At 35.5% G+C, this 20,733-nt stretch overlaps 1 protein-coding gene across 1 annotated transcript; it reads left to right on the forward strand.

Moving 5' to 3' along the window:
* Positions 1 to 1,626: 1,626 nt before the first annotated feature.
* Positions 1,627 to 20,285, forward strand: LOC123542737 (uncharacterized). The gene is made up of 7 exons (XM_045328720.2): positions 1,627 to 1,923; positions 3,670 to 3,813; positions 4,230 to 4,313; positions 6,988 to 7,182; positions 12,296 to 12,442; positions 13,247 to 13,367; positions 14,908 to 20,285. The coding sequence occupies exons 1-7, from the start codon at positions 1,711 to 1,713 to the stop codon at positions 15,009 to 15,011; spliced, it is 1,008 nt and encodes a 335-aa protein (XP_045184655.2). The 5' UTR covers positions 1,627 to 1,710; the 3' UTR covers positions 15,012 to 20,285.
* Positions 20,286 to 20,733: the final 448 nt, after the last annotated feature.

A 20,733-nucleotide genomic window follows, 5' to 3' on the forward strand; every position in this document is an offset into this window, starting at 1 on the left:
GGAGTTCCAGAGACGGATGGTTCTAGGGAAATAAGAGTTAGCAAAGTATTGGGTGCTGGAATAAGGGATCAAGTAGTTAAGATTTCTAATGGGGGTCAGGTAACCTTGGTCAGTTGCGACGGTCTGTGTCCTTATTTTGTAAAACAGAAGTAATGAACAGTTTAACCTACGATACTGGAGAGTTTTCCATTCAAGTGATTTCTACATTTCATTTACACTGATTGTGTAGTTGTAATCGTTCATTACATACCTAGCTGCTGACCTTTGGACTCGTTCAAGTTTATGGGTAAGAGATTTCTGCCAGGGATGCCACACATTTGAGCAGTATTCTAGCTTGGGGCGGACGTAGGTGGTATATGCGGCTTGTTTAACCTTTATGTTGTCTGTCTTGACATTTCTCTGGATAAATCGAAGGGAAGAGGTTGCCTTAGAGGTTATATTATCTATATGTTGTGACCAGTTCAAATCATTGGTGATAGTTATTCCTAGATATTTGGCTGATGAGGTGGACTTTAATTCTGTGTTGTGTAAGTGTAGGGATAAATAATGGGATTTCTCTTCCTACTTATTCTAAGGACTTCGCATTTGTCAGAGTTAAATTCCATTTGCCAGACGCTTTCCCATGTTTCTAACTTATGAAGATCTTCTTGGAGGGATAAGCTATCATTATTTGATTTGACCGTAAGGTAAACAATTGTGTCGTCTGCAAACATTCGGGTTTTACATTTGACTGAATCTGGCAGGTCGTTTATATATACGAGGAAAAGGCAGGGCCCAAGAACAGATCCCTGAGGAACTCCAGACAGGACTGGCTGGGAGTTCACTGGACAAGTGACCTTCAACTGCGACCTTCTGGGTACGATTAGAGAGGAAGGATTTGAGCCAGTTAGTTATTTGGGGACTAACACCTAGGGATTGTAACTTGTAAATTAGCCTCAGATGGTCAACTTTGTCAAATGCCTTAGAAAAATCCATAACTATGACGTCAGTTTGTTGACCTTGATCTAAATTGCTATGAAGTTCCTGTGTAAAATTAATAAGTTGGGTTTCGCAACTATGACCCGACCTAAAACCATGTTGGAACTGGCTAATAATGTTACGTTTATCAAAGAAGGACATGAGATTTGAGACCACGATGTGCTCAAGGAGTTTGGACGCAATACAGGTCAGAGAAATTGGTCGATAGTTGCTGGGTTTTGATTTGAGACCTTTTTTGAAAACTGATGCAACTGTTGCCTTTTTCCAGTCTTTAGGGACAATGCCTGTATTTAGAGATAAATTGAAGATGTGGCAAAGGATGGGGGCGATTTCTTGAAGAAGTTCCTTGAAAACACGGGGGAATAATTCATCTGGCCCCGACGCTTTATGTGGGGATAGGCCAATGAGAAGTTTGTCAACACCCTCTGGAGTTACATTTATTTGGTCCATTAGGGAAGAGTTTGCATAATAATGTGTCTTTGAATACGGTATCAAATAGTTCAGGTTTCCAGTTCTTCTGAATAGATATATTATATATAAGATCTAGCTATTGCTGCATTGATAATATGTTTCCATTTTATATTGATTAGGGACGGCTTTTTGATTTAGCTTGTTAATACGGTGTGGTCCGGGTTGAAGAGACAGGTTTTAGCTAAAACCCGATCGCGTCACTTTTGAAAAATCAAAACTTCCGCCAAAATCAAAACAAAGATTTTCTAAAATTCTGGTAAAATGTACAACAAAACAATTGCTGACTGGTTAACGGAGACGAAAGATGACATTCTCAATCTGTCAAGATGTCGACTTATGGAAATTGGAGCTACAGTTTTATTTCTTTTCATGATAACGCAAGGACGAAAAACATGGCTAAATTTCTTGCACTTTCTGATGTTTATGGAGGGAATAACGTACACGTTTTACCCCAAAACAATGAATATGTTATTGGTAATGAGTTAGTCCTTTCCATGTATTTTTACATCATAAGCACTCAACTTTAAAGTGGGGCCAGCATAATTTGGCTTTCCCCACCACAAATCCTCTCAGGCAGTCCGACTAACTTTGTATGCAAGTCACAATACAGGCTTGTTTATATCTACGGATAGTTTCTATGAATTTGCGTTTAAAAATACAGACTACAATTTACCAGAAATTCTAACACGACCAGCAAATAACCTACATACATGTAGAGCAAAATCTATCTCGGGTTATACTAACCACTCGCGTGCAATGATCCAGGCGCGTAGCACGGTCGTAAAAAGTAGTTACCACTTTTTCTAACAGTTGAAACTAGTATGTCGTGTTAGAATCGAAATAAAAAGTTACCAAGTGATGTATGATTTATGCGAAATAATATATCACTCAGGCCAACGGCCTTCGTGACATATTCTTACGCATAAGAACTCAAAACTTGAAACTCTGGTTATTCTAAGATAAACCACGTTTGGGAACTTATTTCTTAAATAACTGGGAAAATTGTCTCGGAGATCGGGCAATTGTCCTTACGATCTATGTGATACATGAGCAGTCAGGGGTGTAACTGTTTCAAGTTATCGCAGTTTATAACCAATTTGAGTTATTGCTTAAACTTTCATAACTTGTTTCAGTTATCATAAAATATTACAAAGCCCTCCTGTGCCAATTCCTCATTTTGAATGAGACTTTGCAATTATTTCCTGAATTCTTGACCTTTTATCTTTCCAGCTGTGCAGTAAATTTTTTTACGCAAGGCTGATAAAGTTTTACGCAAAAGTTTTAAAGCTATAAAACTCTTAATATCCCATTATGCTTATCAAGTCTTGCTCAGAATAAAAGAGAATTTGATTAACCACAGTTTGCAGGGTTTTTTTCGGCCGTTTTTATAGCCGTTATTTGGCTATATTCCCAATACCAAAAAGTATGTATTTTTCCCAAAATGAGTGCAAAAATTCCCAATCTACATTCTGAAAACATTTTCATCAAAATTGCCCAAAAAATGACCAAATTATGGACAATTTTGTAATGGAAGTATGTTAAAGAGGTTCTACAATGTGAAACAAGTGTATAAGAAAGTGCTTAAACACATCCTTACTATATCCTATGGGACTAAATATTTCCCAATTTGGAACATTTACACGTCACAATTCCCAATTTTAGGGGTATAGGCTATGTTCCCAAATTAGCCAGAAAAAACCCTGGTTTGCTACTAATTTCACTTTAAAGGTCACTTTGTGAGAACAGCAAAAACAGGGATATAAATTAACACTCGCCCAGTGCGACCAGATTTGAAGCTGGTCGAGTCAATTTTCCAAGATAGTCGACCAGCCGGCAAATGGCTTTGGATTCTCCTAATGTCAATATTCTGGGTTTTTCCGAGACTGCCGTATTATCTTATTAATATGCACGACGTCACTTAAATCGACCAATTAAAATTATAGATATATACTACGACATATACTATTGAGAGAAGAATAAGCTCTTACTAGTTTGTTTTAATTATTACCATGATTACTGATTAAATGTTTATTCCATTAATTTTTTAGAAATAAACAAATCCGCAAAACATTAAATTGTATAATTTTTTTAAAGTTTTTGAAATCAAAAGTAGGTTATCTGCTGCAACGTCCACAACTAAAGATATTCAGGCTATGACACTGTCACAGCCCATGCACATATTATAATCTAAAGTTGTCCAACATTCCATGTCTATTTCAGGTAAGCGGTGATTTGGATGATACCCATTTGATACTCACTAGATGCTTTGGTTTGCTTTATGTAACATGGTCATTTGGATACTTTCTGCTGAGCAAGTCTACAGACTCTACAACGGAGACGAGCATCTTACTGGCCTGGTCTGTGGTGAGGACATAAATTTTTCCTAGGTTATAGAGAGAGAGAATTTCACCAGTATTTTAATTTACATGTTTGCGCTAAAATGTAAGACAGACTTTTTCAATTTAGTGTCAGAATAAAAAAGATTGGGAAAGCAAGTGTGTCCTGTTGCAGCCAAAAGAGCAGCAAACTGACCTTCAGGAAGAAGATTTCATTTGCAATTATTTTGGACAATTTGGTTTATATATATGTGTGAGTTGTGTCTGTGACTTAGAACTCCCGAAAATCTTTATATGCTTGTGTTGAAAATGAAAGAAAAAAAATGTGTGCAAAGTTAAACCCTGTTCTGCAAGATCATGAGGTGCAGAATGAAATGTTGTAGTAAAATATAATTATTTTCACATAAGAAAGATGGTATTTATATTTACTGTTAAATTTTACAGGCTATGCTGACCAGTCTGATGGCGAAAGGCTACCTGCTAACACACCCAGGACCAAAGAAAGCCACTGTTAAAATGGAATCTGAGGTAACAAAGTTAAAGTTAAATTGTGCTGAGATTCCATGATATATGAGCCGCGCCATGAGAAAACCAACATAGTGGCTTTGCGACCAGCATGGATCCAGACCAGCCTGCACATCCCCGCAGTCTGGTCAGGGTCCATGCTGTTCGCTATCAATGCCTATTGCAATTAGAGAAACTGTTAGTGCACAGCATGGATCCTGACCAGACTGCACGGATGCGCAGGCTGGTCTGGATCCATGCTGGTCGCAAAGCCACTATGTTGGTTTTCCCATGGTGTGGCTCAATTATGATAATATGAACAGTTACTACACAGTACACATGTACCTATGTAAATATAAGATAAACATTTTGTGTGTATAAACTGTACTGTGTGTTTGGTTAAAAAAATACTACACACTGATATAGGTAAACATATTATGTATATTCATTCAATACCACTGCAAAATCTGAAAGTTCTTTTATACCTTATCATGCTGGACACAATTGAATCTACATCCATGCAGTCTGATCATGATCTGCACTGTTCGCCTGTCACTTCGCCATTCCAACAGTATCTTTTTGGTAACCATCCCTTTTTTCCGAATTGAAAGATGGACAAGTGCATTATAAAAATTTAGCAGGGTAAGGGTAAACAAATTGCTGTCAGTAGATGTATTACATTTTGTGATTACAGCTCTACTGAAATAGTTTTATTAATACTAGTGTAACAGTCTCAGGAAAAATGTGCAGCCTCGACCGGGATTCGAATCTAGGACCTTCGGCTTACCCTGCCAACGCTCTACCAATTGAGTTACCAAGGCCACCCGATACGAGAACCGCTACACTAGCAAACTCCTGAAAAATATATTTTCTAGAATTCAAATCATGATCTGTAATAGATAAAATATTTGTGAAAGATGTGTATGATACATTTTTAGCTCACCTGAGGGCAAAGTGCTCAAAGGTGAGCTTTAGTGATCACCCTGTGTCCGGCGTCGTCCGGCGTCCATCCGTCGTCAACAATTTGACTGTTAACACGCTAGAGGTCACATTTTTGGCCCAATCTTAATGAAACTTAGTCAGAATGTTACCCTCGATTAAATCTTGGACGAGTTCGATATTGGGTCATCTGGGGTCAAAAACTAGGTCACCAGGTCAAATCAAAGGAAAAGCTTGTTAACACTCTAGAGGTCACAATTTTGGCTCAATCTTAATGAAACTTTGTCAGAATGTTACCCTCAATAAAATCTTGGAAGAGTTCGATATTTGGTCATCTGGGGTCAAAAACTAGGTCACCAGGTCAAATCAAAGGAAAAGCTTGTTAACATTCTAGAGGTCACAATTTTGGCTCAATCTTAATGAAACTTTGTCAGAATGTTACCCTTAATAAAATCTTGGAAGAGTTTGATATTTGGTCATCTGGGGTCAAAAACTAGGTCACCAGGTCAAATCAAAGGAAAAGCTTGTTAACACTGTAGAGGCCACATATATGACTATATCTTCATGAAACTTGGTCAGAATGTTAATATTGATGATCTTAAGATCCAGTTTGAATCTGGGTCATGTAGGATCAAAAACTAGGTCACCCGGTCAAATCAAAGGAAAAGCTAGTTAACACTCTAGAGGCAACATTTATGACCGTATCTTAATGAAACTTGGTCAGAATGTTAATCTTGATGATTTTTAGGTCAAGTTTAAATCTGGGTCAGCTGGGGTCAAAAACTAGGTCACTAGATCAAATCAAAGGAAAAGCTTGTTAACATTCTAGAGGCCGCATTTATGACTGTATCTTCATGAAACTTAGTCAGAATGTTAAACTTGATGATCTTTAGGTCAAGTTTGAATCTGGGTCATGTGGGGTCAAAAATTAGGTCATGGGGTCAAATCAAAGGAAAAGCTTTTTAACACTTTAGAGGCCACATTTATGACTGTATCTTCATGAAACTTAGTCAGAATGTTAAACTTGATGATCTTTAGGTCAAGTCCGAATCTGGGTCATGTTGGGTCAAAAACTAGGTCACAGGGTCAAATCAAAGGAGAAGCTAGTTAACACTTAAGAGGCCACATTTATGACCATATCTTTATTAAACTTGGTCAGAATGTTAATCTTGATGATCTTTAGGTCAATAGGTCAGGTGAGCCATACAGGGCTTTCATGACCCTCTTGTTAAACTTTGTGGTTACCCTTAATATAGGGGGCAATATAGAAATATTACATTAAATGTAGGAGGCGTTGTGGAAATTTTATAATCACAAAAGTTTGGTCTGTTTGTTGAAAGTATTACTATTAGAGATTTTTGGTAACATTATTATATTATTGTGACTTGTGTTTAATGAATTTGATTGTGACATATGCAGTATTAATTGTATCTCAACTCTCCTTCCAAAGAAGAAAAAAATGGTTAAAGTATAATAATAAACTATCACTCTATTTTAGTTTTAATAATTGAGCCGTGCCATGAGATAACCAACATAGTGGGTTTGCGACCAGCATGGATCCAGACCAGCCTGCGCATCCGCGCAGTCTGGTCAGGATCCATGCTGTTCGCTTTCAAAGTCTATTGCAATTACAGAAACTTTTAGCGAACAGCATGGATCCTGATCAGACTGCGCGAATGCGCAGGCTGGTCTTGATCCATGCTGGTCGCAAACCCACTATGTTGGTTTTCTCATGGCGCGGCTCAATTATTCTTTTCAGGAAATGGTGACTGTATTTTACACAACACTGTTGTTCACCGTTGGGGTAGTGTTTCATACCCTCAAGTCTAATGACTGGGGCGGGTTTGGCGAACAACAATCCCACGCCAACTTCCATCTGAGACTCCAGTTTGTCTTTCTGCTGATAATGGGCATTGTTTCTTACGCTATGCCACAGTGGACTGTTAAAATGATGGTAAGTGTAGGCAGTGAGCTAATTCCTATTGTATAACAGTTGTAATTGCACAGTCGTACTTTAATCCCATGGTCCATTTGTACAGCAGTTTGTAATTATTTTTGAAACACTATACGTTTCAGCTATAACTTACAAATCATTCGAAAAATTCAGATGAAACTTCCAGTGAGTTTTTTATGTACCTTCCAGGCGAGAAAGGTAAGGACAGATAGTGGGCATACTAGCACAAAAGTACTTTTTGAGTCATTTTTCATTGCAAATTTGTCATGACAAGAAATTTGTTTTAATTTTGAGAAAATAGTCCAGTGATTTTTTTCAGTTTTGGGGGAAGGGGGTCGGTGCCCTTTGGAGGGGGAAAAATACGACGTAAAACTAAGAAAAGGGGAATTTTCATTTGTATGTAAATAAACTATAGTTTCAAGTTTATTGATAAATTCAGGGCCCATAAGAACATTGTGACATGACATATCATGCATATAACACAATGTAGCATATCAATACCAAATATCTGTATAAATTTTTCAAATGTAGAGGATAAGACATCCATTAGACTACCAAAATTTACAGCAGACATCTGGTCCCTTCCTAAACAAGTCGGTGAGTGGCCGTTTTTTTTTTTATTTCTGTCAAATTCTGACATTTGCAGTCGCTGTTACATTTGACCTGTCACAATAAAAAACAAACTGTAAAAAAAATTGCGTTGGACTAGTCCCTTCCCAAAGCATAAAATCAAATCCTGACTGACTAGAAGATGGAAAACTCAACACTACCCGGCCAAACAAATAGCATGCAAATCATTTACAGACTATCATTCAACAGCGTTGTTGTGCAGAATAATAAAGCGCTTCGATGATACTGATTTATCAAGGGGGTATCGAGACAATACTCCTCTGGGACAATACACCCTTGGACTTTACTCCTCCAGGTCTTTACACCCTAGGACTTTACACCTCCCTTATTTATATACTATAGATATCTATTGTGTAGGCAGTAATAATTATTGATTATTTAAGTTGAAATTGATTTGATTAAATAGAGGGAGTTTGTCACACTTACACTGAGTAATTGATAATTAAAAGTTAGGCATGTGGATATTAATCCACTGTTGATGTTAATGAAATAGATTGAAATTGTTTGGGAAATAAAAGTTAATTGGGTATTTTTGTAGGCTCTCAACACAAAATAATTAGCCAAATCTGACTGATATTTTCCAAATAGATTTTAAATCTTTTGTAAATGTTTTAAGAATGGATGCTGGTTCAAAATTCTGTCTTGTTGAAATTTGCTTTTTTCAGATTTATGTATTATTCAGCTTTCTGATTAATAACTCATTTTTTAACATATTTATTTATAATTATTATATTTTAATTAATAACTCATTATTAAACATTTTTTTTAATTATTACAGTATTAAAATTATTATAACTCTGTTTCAAACTTAATGTGAATTGTAATTGACCAATTTAGGATTATTTGTCAAATATTGTCAAGGTAGAAAGATTATATATTAAAAATGATAATTAAAAGGTGTTTGTCAATGCATTTTGTATCAGTCATTACATTTTATAAAACAATATTAAAATATTTTTTAATGTATTATGAAGTTATTTAATTTAAAAAATAATATACATATATTTGAGACAACATTAATTTTGTCTGTTTAAAAACTGATCTCATTGCTTTATGATATATATTGTCCAAAATAGAAGAATTAATTCTAAAAAAATATATTGTCTTAAATTACATGTTAATATTATCTTTCACATTCCTGTGAAATTCCAATTCAAGCAAGTGTCACTGTTTGATAGTAATGTCACATTCCAGAGATGCTATTATGTCTAGCAATTAGTTTATTCCCACATATCACATGCCTGTATTGTTTTATTAAAGTATACATGGAAAAAACTTAAAGAAGGAAAAGAACAAATTCAAAGATATATCACTTTTTAGCTCGACTATTCGAAGAATAGTCTAGCTATTCTACTCACCCTGGCGTCGGCGTCGGCGTCACACCTTGGTTAAGTTTTTGCATGCAAGTACATACAGCCATCAATTAAAGGCATATAGCTTTGAAACTTATTTTTTCTTTTTCTAGGTCAATTACCAACCTCTCTGGGTCAAGTCCCATAACTCTGACATGTATTTTGAGCAAATTATGCCCCCTTTTGGACTTAGAAAATTTTGGTTAAAGTTTTACATGCAAGTTACTATCTCCAAAACTAATGCAGATATTGATTTGAAACTTCACATGTGTCTTCCGGGTTATAAAACTAGTTGATAGCAGCAAGTCCCATAACTCTGACTTTCATTTTGGCCAAATTATGCCCCCTTTTGGACTTAGAAAATTCTGGTTAAAGTTTTGCATGCAAGTACATACAGCTATTTCTAAAAGGCATATAGATTTGAAACTTATTTTTTCTTTTTCTAGATCAATTACCAACCTCAAGACCCATAACTCTGACATGTATTTTGAGCAAATTATGCCCCCTTTTAGACTTAGAAAATTTTGGTTAAAGTTTTACATGCAAGTGACTATCTCTAAAACTAATGTAGATATTGATTTGAAACTTCACATGTGTCTTCAGGGTTATAAAAGTAGTTGATAGCAGCAAGTCCCATAACTCTGACCTTCATTTTGGCCAAATTATGCCCCCTTTAAGACTTAGAAAATTCTGGTTAAAGTTTTGCGTGCAAGTACATACAGCTATTTCTAAAAGGCATATAGATTTGAAACTTACTTTTTCTTTTTCTAGATCAATTACCAACCTCACTGGGTTAAGTCCCATAACTCTGACATGTTTTTCGAGCAATTATGCCCCCATTTAGATTTAGAAAATTTTGGTTAAAGTTTTACATGCAAGTTATTATCTCCAAAACTAATGCAGATATTGATTTGAAACTTCACATGTGTCTTCGGGGTAATAAAACTAGTTGATAGCAGCAAGTCCCATAACTCTGACGTTCATTTTGGCCAAATTATGCCCCCTTTTGGACTTAGCAAATTCTGGTTAAAGTTTTGCGTGCAAGTACATACAGCTATTTCTAAAAGGCATATAGATTTGAAACTTATTTTTTATTTTTCTAGATCAATTACTAACCTCACTTGATCAAGTCCCATAACTCTGGCATGTATTTTGGGCAAATAATGCCCCCTTTTGGACTTTGAAAATTCTGGTTAAAGTTTTACATGCAAGTTTCTATCTCCAAAACTAATGCAGATATTGAATTGAAACTTCACATGTGCCTTCAAGGTTATAAAACTAGTTAAGAGCAGCAAGTCCCATAACTGATATGCATTTTGGTCAAGTTATTTCCCCTTTTGAACTTAAAACTCTTTTGATATTTAACCTTTTTGGGTAATATTTTCCTGCTTCTGGGACAATATTTCGAATAGTCGAGCTTGGCTGTCTTATGGACAGCTCTTGTTTTAATAATTTTCATAATTTATCATTTCATTCTCATGTAACACTGTAACAAATTAATGTATAAAAATGTACTTATATGTATATCTAATAATCAATCATGCACTTCACATCTTAGAAATTTTACTCATATTACTCAATACCTATAGTCATTTTTAGCCAATATATCACAAAATACACAGTCATAACAAATATATGTTTCTTAATTTATCTGAAGTGTTCGCTTTCTTAAATGCATATCAGCCAAAAAGTCGAGTCTCATAGACAGTTATTTAATTACCAGTTTAAAGTTACGTAGACAAAAGTGTTTAACACTTTTGAATATCAGTTATTCTATACACAAATCAATCAGTGGTCATTAAAACATCAAAGATTCAGGTGTTAATGTTTCTTTTGTGATGATCAATTGATTAACATAACAATTATATTAAGGTTACTTTAATCTTGAACTTAGAAAAGTGTGACACAAATCATTATCACTTTTGTATTATTACAGCTATAAAGTTTGATTTTTAAAAAATAAACAAGATTTTATACTCATAATTTTGAATAAAATAATTAAAATATATGAAAAAGTTGTAAAAATATATATATAAAACCTTGGACTTTACACCTCCCTTTTGGAGGAGTAATGTCTCAGGTTTGGAAGGTGTAAAGTCCCAGGGTGTATTGTCCCAGAGGAGTAAAGACCTGTATTCATCAAGGGAAGTTACTCCAAACGGTGTCGATGTAAACAAAACGCGAGATACCGCGGTGAACTGTTTTCTATATGAAAATAAATAAAATAAACTAGTGAATTATGATTTAATTAATTGGCATTTTATTTTTTATTTTCGGAGGGGAATTTTAGGCATCGGAAAGGGGAAAAAAACATACTATTTCGAGGGGGGAATGGGGCCGAATTTCGCCGAATATTTTGGTGAAAAAAAACGCTGTAGTCTTTTAAGAGCCATATGAAAAAGGTTTGTACCAGTTACATAAAACTGTAGCAAGTGGTTAATGGGTTGTAGAATAACACCAGACAGGGTTCCCACATGCGAACAGGGGCGGACAAGTAGGGGAGTAAGGAAAACTTGAATTTTTTTCAGGAAATTTTCAGTTTTAAAGGTCATTATCATCATCCCTCAATATAGAACTCTTGCAATTTTCAGAACCTGCCTTAGATTTCTTCAGAAAGTTAAAGCATAAATGTTTCACAAATACAGCATCTTTAATGAGATCATTGACACTGAACCAGAGCGGTGTTCTGTTGGATTAGGTTTCAGCCGCTCAACCAAAGGGTTATAGGTTAGAGCCCAACTTTGGGTCATATGACAACAGTACCGGTTTTCCAGAAGCAGACTCGAGAGCGGTTCAAATAAGCTTCATAAAACTTCACAGCTCAAAACCAGATGACTTAAATTACTTAGAATTGTCTATTTTAGAGTTCTTTGCCTGTTTGTCTTGAAATCGCTGGTAGGTTTCTGACCCACTTGGGTTACCATACAATGTCATCCAGCTGGTTCTACCCAGGTGCTCACTTATCTTTTTTGTGTGGATGGGACTTCTGTGGTCTTCATCAGTAAAGCTGGAAAGCTGCTATGTGACCTGTGTTGGTTTGACTTTTAAAAAACGTCGATTTTTTCCAAAAAGACAGTCCACATTGTGTTGTGATCTAGAGATCCATATAAAACTCCATAATTCTGTTTCAGGGTGACGTGGACAAGGTGGATTCTATTCATGCTTTCTTTACTCGAGTTGATGCTAGTTGGTTACTTGCCATGGCCGTGATAGCAAATCGTGCTGCCAACTTCCTCCGTAACAACGACAAAGATGCAGTTATCTTCAGTCAATGGCTGGTAAGTGTTACAGCAAGAAATTACACATTCACCAAACCACTAGAGCAGAAATGATAGGATTGTGGCAGTATGATGGCTTCAAGTTGGCAACTGTTTTAGTCTTAACAGGTGTCTTGCTAGCTTTAAAAAAAGTTGAGCAACTGGGTCTCCAAAACGAAAACAATTTTATGAAAGAAAATTGAACAATTTTGAGACCTGTATGCAAAATAGGTTTAGCTACTTTCATGGAATTGCAGCAAATGTCCGAGGACTAATGGCAGAATAACATCTGCTTTGAATCCTAGATAAACTTTCAGTCTTTCAGGTGCTTGCTCTGATGAAATAATGTACAGAGGGGAACCTGGAGTCTGCTTCCACCATTAAAAGCTGGAAAGGCACCTTTTGACCTATATTTGTGTTGGTGAGATGTTAAACCCAACAAAGAAAGAAAGAAAGCTGTGCTAAATGTAATTCGATTGAAATAACTTGATCCATTTTGCAATGAAATTGCGTCAAACTGCAAAACATGGCGTGGAAGTGTCAAAACTGCCTGAACTTGTAAATTTTTTAGCAAAAAATGACCTTTTTGTTACATTTTTCCGGTTTATTGTGAGAAAATAATGCTTCTGCAATTAACGGCCCTTATGGAAGGGAAAAAGCCATCCAGGATATTGACTGAAGATTCTTACGTTTTGTGCTTGTTTTGTTTCATTTTCTGTGTGTGAAATAGCATGTATGCTAGTTGGATAGACTCAACAACATGCAGACAGTCAACTGTCAAGTTGCTGTACAAGGAATTTTATGTTAAAAGTTTGTGTGTTTCAGTTCTTTGTGTCAGCCTCAGTGCTCGGCTGGATAGATACAGCTGGCAAATGGTCAGAGTTGCCATGGAGTCGTATAGCTCTACAAGCATTCCATGATGCTGTCCTTATCCTGAATGCTACGGGTAAACTTTTATTTTAGCCTTGTTAGTACTTTACTTTTTAGTTCGACTATTCGAAGAATAGGGGAGCTATCCTACTTGCCCAGGCGTCGGCGTGAGCGTTAGCATCACACATATGTTAAAGTTTGCGTACCACCCCAAATATTTTCAAAGTCCATTGAGATATTGCTTTCATATTTTGCATACTTGTTTTCCATCATGACCCCATTCTGTAAACAGGAGCAGACAACTCTGTCAACCATTTTGACTGAATTATGGCCCCTTTTCGACCTAGAATATGCTTATTGTAATGTTAAAGTTTTACTCAGCTTATATTATACTCTCAAGCACTGAGAGCCCGCCCGCTTAGCTCAGTAGGTAAGAGCGTTGGTCTACGGATCGCGGGGTCGCGAGTTCGATCCTCGGGCGGGGCGTATGTTCTCCGTGACTATTTGATAAACGACACTGTGTCTGAAATCATTAGTCCTCCACCTCTGATAATTCATGTGGGGAAGTTGGCAGTTACTTGCGGAGAACAGGTTTGTACTGGTACAGAACCCAGGAACACTGGTTAGGTTAACTGCCCGCCGTTACATGACTGAAATACTGTTGAAAAACGGCGTTAAACCCAAAACAAACAAACAAACAATCAAGCACTGAGAATAGTCGAGCGCGCTGTCAACTTACAGCTCTTCTTTAACCCTTACCCTGCTAAATTTCTTTAATGAACTTGTCCATTTGGACAGTACCATTAACTGTTAAAAGGGGTGCTTACCAAAAAGTTACTGACTGAATAGCGAACAGTGCAGATCATGATCAGACTGCATGGATGTGCAGGCATGTGTCTAGCTTGGTAAGGGTTAATTAAAGCCTTATAGTAATCATTCTGTCAGTCTGAAGAGCGTCGGTCTAAGATCGCGGGGTCGCGAGTTTGATCCTCGGGCGGGGCGTGTGTTCTCCGTGACTATTTGATGAACGACATTGTGTCTGAAATCATAAGTCCTCCTCTGATTCATGTGGGGAAGTTGGCAGTTACTTGCGGAGAACAGGTTTGTACTGGTACAGTATCCAGGAACACTGGTTAGGTTAACTGCCTGCCGTTACATAACTGAAATACTGTTGAAAAACGGCGTTAAACCCAAAACAAACAAACAAACGATCTCTCTCCAGACATCTTGTGCAGACCATAACTTAAACTTTATAAATGTGAAGTTTCCATGTGACAAACAGCTTGCCAAGTTTTTAATGCATTTTGGGTGACCATCAACAAAGATTACTCCACTTATTGTGATTTGTCAAAAGCATTGCCACTTGTTTCCCTATACCAATATTATAAAGTGTGACCTTCAAAAAATCTTCGGGTCAGAAATGTTTTGTGTGAGTTTGAAAAATAATTTCACAGAAATGTTCCATGGAGGACCATCTATAAGTCTTGAGTTTTACTGAGAATTCGTTCTATGTTCTTGTGAGTTACAGTTCTGGTTTATTTTATAGATATTTGTCACAGATGATGATAAATTGATAATGATGATTTTAGTGGATATAAACTGTTCTATACTTGCAGGTGCTCTCAACAGGGACTTCTCAGTGGTCAAGAGGGTGGTGATACCACGGTTTAAGGTGGTACCACGTGATGTACGCGACTTCTTTAAATTCAAGCAACAGTAGAAACCTCCACTTATCACAGAATGCTCAGAGCTGTTTTGATACCTTAAACTGCATGCCTGAAAATTTATGTAAAAGGTTTAAAACTTTAGAAAAGAGGTTACATTAATAGTTAAAGGAAGAAGTTTTAACTCGATTGAATACATTTTATGAAGTGACAGAAAGAAATTTTGAAATGACTGCATAATTTTTATGAAGCTTTTATCTTTTTAAGCCAATAAAATATGTAGAAAAGTGTCAAAACTGTAAAGGCTTAAAGCATTGTTTTGAAATTAGTTGTCAACATTAAAAATACGGTTCATGATTTTTGATATATCGATATCAATCAAGTTTTAACATTCTAATGTTCAGTCTCAGGCATGCCCCTTTAATTTAAAAGAAATTGAATGAAATCGAGTTTTTTGTGTGTGACCTGTGAATGTTTGCAATTTACATAGACGTATAAGTATTTTACTTTTTAGACCAGAATTTTTAGTTGTCTTCCAATATATGTATATATTCAGGAATTGAAAAAAGATTATGTAGATTTTAACACAAGATATATAGGTTTTTAACACATCATTTATAGATTTAAACACAATTTGAACAGTGAATTTATTTTGAAATACCTTTAATTTTTAGCTCACCTGTCACTTTGAGGTGAGCTTTTGTGATCGCATGGCGTCCGTGCATAAACTTTTGCTTGTGACCACTCTAGAGGTCACATTTTTCATGGGATCTTTATGAAAGTTGGTCAGAATGTTCATCTTGATGATATCTAGGTCAAGTTCGAAACCGGGTCACGTGCGGTCAAAAACTAGGTCAGTAGGTCTTAAAATAGAAAAACCTTGTGACCTCTCTAGAGGCCATATTTTTCATGAGATCTTCATGAAAATTGGTCAGAATGTTCACCTTGATCATATCTAGGCAAGTTCGAAACTGGGTCACGTGGGGTCAAAAACTAGGTCAGTAGGTCTAAAAATAGAAAAACCTTGTGACCTCTCTAGAGGCCATATTTGTCAATGGATCTTCATGAAAATTGGTCAGAATGTTCACCTTGATGATATCTAGGTCAAGTTTGAAACTGGGTCACGTGGGGTCAAAAACTAGGTCAGTAGGTCTGAAGACTTTGTGACCTCTTTGGAGGCCATATTTTTCATGGGATCTTTATAAAAATTAGTCAGAATGTTCACCTTGATGATATCTAGGTCAAATTCGAAACTGGGTCATGTGTGTCAATAACTAGGTCAGTAGATCTAAAAATAGAAAAACCTTGTGACCTCTCTAGAGGCCATATTTTTCAAGAGATCTTCATGAAAATTGATCAGAATGTTCATCTTGATGATATCTAGGTCAAGTTCGAAACTGGGTCACGTGCAATCAAAAACTAGGTCAGTAGGTCTAAAAACAGAAAAGCCTTGTGACCTCTCTAGAGGCCATATTTCTCAGTGGATCTTCATGAAAATTGGTGAGAGTGTTCACCTTGATGATGTCTATGTCAGGTTCTAACCTGGGTCATGTGCGGTCAAAAACTAGGTCAGTAGGTCGAAAAATAGAAAAACCTTTTGACCGCTCTAGAGGCAATATTATTCATGAGATCTTCATGAAAATTGGTGAGAATGTTCACCTTGATGATATCTAGGTCTACTTCAAAAGTGGGTCATGTGCCTTCAAAAACTAGGTCATTAGGTCAAATAATAGAAAAACCTTGTGACCTTTCTAGAGGTCATATTTTTCAATGGATCTTCATGAAAATTGGTCAGATTTTTTTATCTTGATAATATCTAGGTCACATGTGCTCAAAAACTAGGTCACTTTGTCAAATAATAGAAATAACGACGTCATACTCAGTTCAACACTGGGTCATGTGGGGATAGGTGAGCGATTCAGGACCATCATGGTCCTCTTGTTTAATTATCATGATTTTGTTTTTCACTATAACTGGTATTAGCATCATCTACACCAAAATGGCAGCTGTTTTAGTTAACAGGTTTTTATTCTACGCATTTTTACATTGTTGAAGAATGAATGTGATAGCACAGTAAGATAGGAATAGCACATGCCAAAATCATTCTAGTGGTCTGGACCAGTATGTAAAATGAATTACTTATTTTTATAAAATTGAATTTTTGTCATTTTGATTAAAACAGCAATTTTGCGGAGGTATAAATGCGTGCATTTCATGTGTTAAAGATGAAGTCAATGGGAATTTTATATGTTTGTGGGGATTAGATTTCATGGATTGATGCAACCTTGAATAAATCTGTTTGAATGATTGTTTTACCTTTAAAGGGAAAAGAAAATTGTTCTAATTGTTACTTCTTTCTGCTAGGTACTTTTGTGTCATGAATTAAAAGGCAGTGAGGTTTGTTTTTTTTTTTTTAATTTGACTGAAATGAGAAAGTTATGAACATTTATGGCAATATAAAACAAAATGGCAGATTCAATTGATTTTAAGAGACTGTTTGAGCTGTACTTTTAATAAGGTAAAGTAGTATCAGCTTCTTCCAGTTAGAAAGAAAAAAAAAATATTTTGTAATCTTTCTTAATTTCACAAAATAGGCCATATTGAAGAAATTTGGTATGTCCAACTCCTCGTACACATTTTGAAAGAATGGATTCAAAGTTGCTCACATGCACAACTTTATCTGAATACAATTTGCTTCAAACTTTTATTCGAACATCCTTCATGTGAAGGTATGTGCTAAAAACTTTGATATTTAAAGGATGGCACAGTATGTGGGGGCATTCATGTCCAATGGACACTATTCTAGTTATCATCTGCACTAGTTCTTTGAACAGCATCATTAAAACTGCTTCATGAAAATGGAGATATCATCATCATCATCATCATCATTGCCAATTCATACATCTTAAACATCCTTATCATCAATGCTTCATCATCATTACTTAAAGCATCATTGTCATCATCATATTGAACATTGTCATCATCATTACTTAAAGCATCATTGTCATCATCATATTGAACATTGTCATCATCATTACTTAAAGCATCATTGTCATCATCTTTACTTTTAACATCATCATCATTACTTACAGCATCACCAAATTGAACATCATCATTGCTTTGAACATAATCATCATTACTTTGGACATCTTCATTATCATTTTTCATTGAACATTGTTATCATCATCTCTACATTGTATATCATCATAGGCATCATCATCTCCTCTTCATTGAACAATGTTAGATTCATCATCAGCATAATGTACATCATCATCATTATTCGCCACAAAAACAATCTGCCATCAACACACAGCTATCATTATTTTCATCATCACTACATTCATAACAAACATCATCTCCAAATCCATTGTTTGTCATCTTTATTCATCACTTTGATCATTATCATTTATCACCATTATTCATCTTCATTATTGAGCACATTTTGATCACATTATCATTGCAACATTAATATTGCCATCGTCATTGCTGTTTGTTCATTGTTGATATTTTTCCATCATTGTCATCATCATTTTCCACACCTCTACTGGTATTTATATCATTGTCAGAACCCAAGGCCATTTGTTGCTGACTTTAAATTCATCCACCATTGTTAATACATTTTACCATCAGCAGCATCATTTTCAGTAGCATTCTCATTGTCATCATCATTTCCATCAGCAGCATCATTTTCATCAGCATTAACTTCATCAGCATCATCATTTCCATCAGCATTATCTTCATCAGCATCTTCATTGTCATCAGCATCATCATTTACTTCAGCATCATTTTCATCAACATTAGCTTAAATTAGCAACAACAAAAACGGAGTATGGTACAGTAGTTTTTATCTGACATTTAAGTGTATGACACAGAAGTTTGAAGACCAGTCACTTCTGCACAATGTTTTAACCAGTAGTGAAAAATAAGTACTGTAAAATTACATATTTTTGTTTGACCAAATTTCACAGAATTTAAAAAGAATCTCATAACCACTTTGTGGAATATTTGCATGAACTGTCAAGTTTTTCTTAAAAAAGTGATTAAAGTATGACTTTTGGTGATGGCAGTATTTTGCAAAATAATCAAAAATGTAATTAGCAAAAATTAATCCATCGTTTATATTCCTGATTTACGGTAGCTTTTTTTTTGTAAATAAATGTGTCTCATAGTGCTTCAGTGTGGTTCAGAACATTGTAAAAGTGGGATTATGTTTTGTAAATGAGTGTGAGACTTTAGTTATCTAGATTTGCAGTTTTATTATTGTAAAGTGTGAATGTTTTTAACCAGTAAACCATTTACATCCTGAGTAATTTGACCTAGTTCTAATGTATTGTAATTAAGGTCATGGTCAACATAATACGATTTGTACAGTTTATACACATGTAAAGGTATTAATACTTTTTGTATATTTTAACATCCTTAGTAATTTGACCTAATTTTAATGTATTATAATCATTACTTTGAATGTAGTAGAGGTCATGGTCAGCGTACAATACAACAATTTGTACAGTTTATACACTTGTAAAGGTATTAATACTTTTGTATAACTTGATATGTAAAGGTATTTTTTTAATTCACATTTTTCCACCGGGCAGTTTTGTCAGTTTCTGTTTAAATAGTGGATGGTAGTTGTGAAATATCCAACATCATCTTTGTAGACACAGAATGGTGTTTTGAATTCTTAAAATGAGCCGTGCCATGGGAAAACCAACATAGTGGGTTTGCGACCAGCATGGATCCAGACCAGCCTGTGCATCCGCTGTTCACTAACAGTTTCTCTAATTGCAATAGGCTTTGAAAGCGAACAGCACGGCTCAAATATGTATATTATTTGAAATTACAATTAACCCTTACCATGCTGGACACAATTGATTCTGCCTTTTCAACCAGTGTAGATCATGGTCTGCACTGTTCGCTAATCAGTCAGTATCCTTTTGGTATGCATCCCTTTTGACAGTTAATGGTAATGTCCAAATTGAAAGATGGACAAGTTCAGTGTAGAAATTTAGCTGGGTAAGAGTTAATAATACCCTTTTGGTTGATTATTTTACATTGTTATACTTCTGTCATTTTGATCCCAACTTTCAGTTTGGCTCCATTATTGTCCGCTCCATATAAAGTCTAAATATCATTTAATAAAGCAACGTGTTCTTATAAAACATGGTAAAACAAATAGCTCTGCTTACCATTTACCGAATCTACATTTCTTTGTGTCTGTGTGAAATACTTGTCTCCAGTAGATCTTTGACGGTTTTGTAGAAACAAAAATTATGTTTAAAGCATCTATTTACTCGCATGTTTTTTGTACAAGAAAATATACCATCTCTTGAGCTTTGTTTTTATTTATTTTTAATACCATACTTTTCCAACCATATTTTTAACGTACAAAGGAAAGTGATGATGCAGGATTTATGTTCTTTGCATGTGATATAACAAAGAGTCACATGACACAACTAAAAGGGTGTTATGTTACCCAGCTTTTAAAAAGACAGCCAAATGAACAAATGCTAATGCATCTAATGTCTTGTCTATTTATACTCGCAGTATATTTTAAGATCGTTATCCTGTATGTCTTAAGAAACATAGGCTTATATGAAAACTAGTATATCCACATTTCACAAGAACCTTTCTAGTCTGCATGTCAGCTAGTTTATTAAGCTTGTCCGCCTTTCTTCTCAAAAATCTCGGGTCGGATTTTAATTAAACATCACAGGAATGATAGTATGAAGGCAAATTGTACATTTTTCAGCATATTTCAAGAAGATTTTTGTTTGCAGA

The sequence above is a fragment of the Mercenaria mercenaria genome, chromosome 19, assembly GCF_021730395.1.
Source record: "Mercenaria mercenaria strain notata chromosome 19, MADL_Memer_1, whole genome shotgun sequence".
In the NCBI taxonomy this organism is placed as follows: domain Eukaryota; kingdom Metazoa; phylum Mollusca; class Bivalvia; order Venerida; family Veneridae; genus Mercenaria; species Mercenaria mercenaria.

Excerpts from the sequence above, each read along its gene's own strand:
- LOC123542737 (XM_045328720.2), top strand. The coding sequence starts at position 1,711 with ATGTACAACAAAACAATTGCTGACTGGTTAACGGAGACGAAAGATGAC. Across the intron at positions 4,314-6,987 it reads CTGTTAAAATGGAATCTGAG|GAAATGGTGACTGTATTTTA; the intron begins GTAACAAAGTTA and ends TATTCTTTTCAG. Across the intron at positions 7,183-12,295 it reads AGTGGACTGTTAAAATGATG|GGTGACGTGGACAAGGTGGA; the intron begins GTAAGTGTAGGC and ends ATTCTGTTTCAG.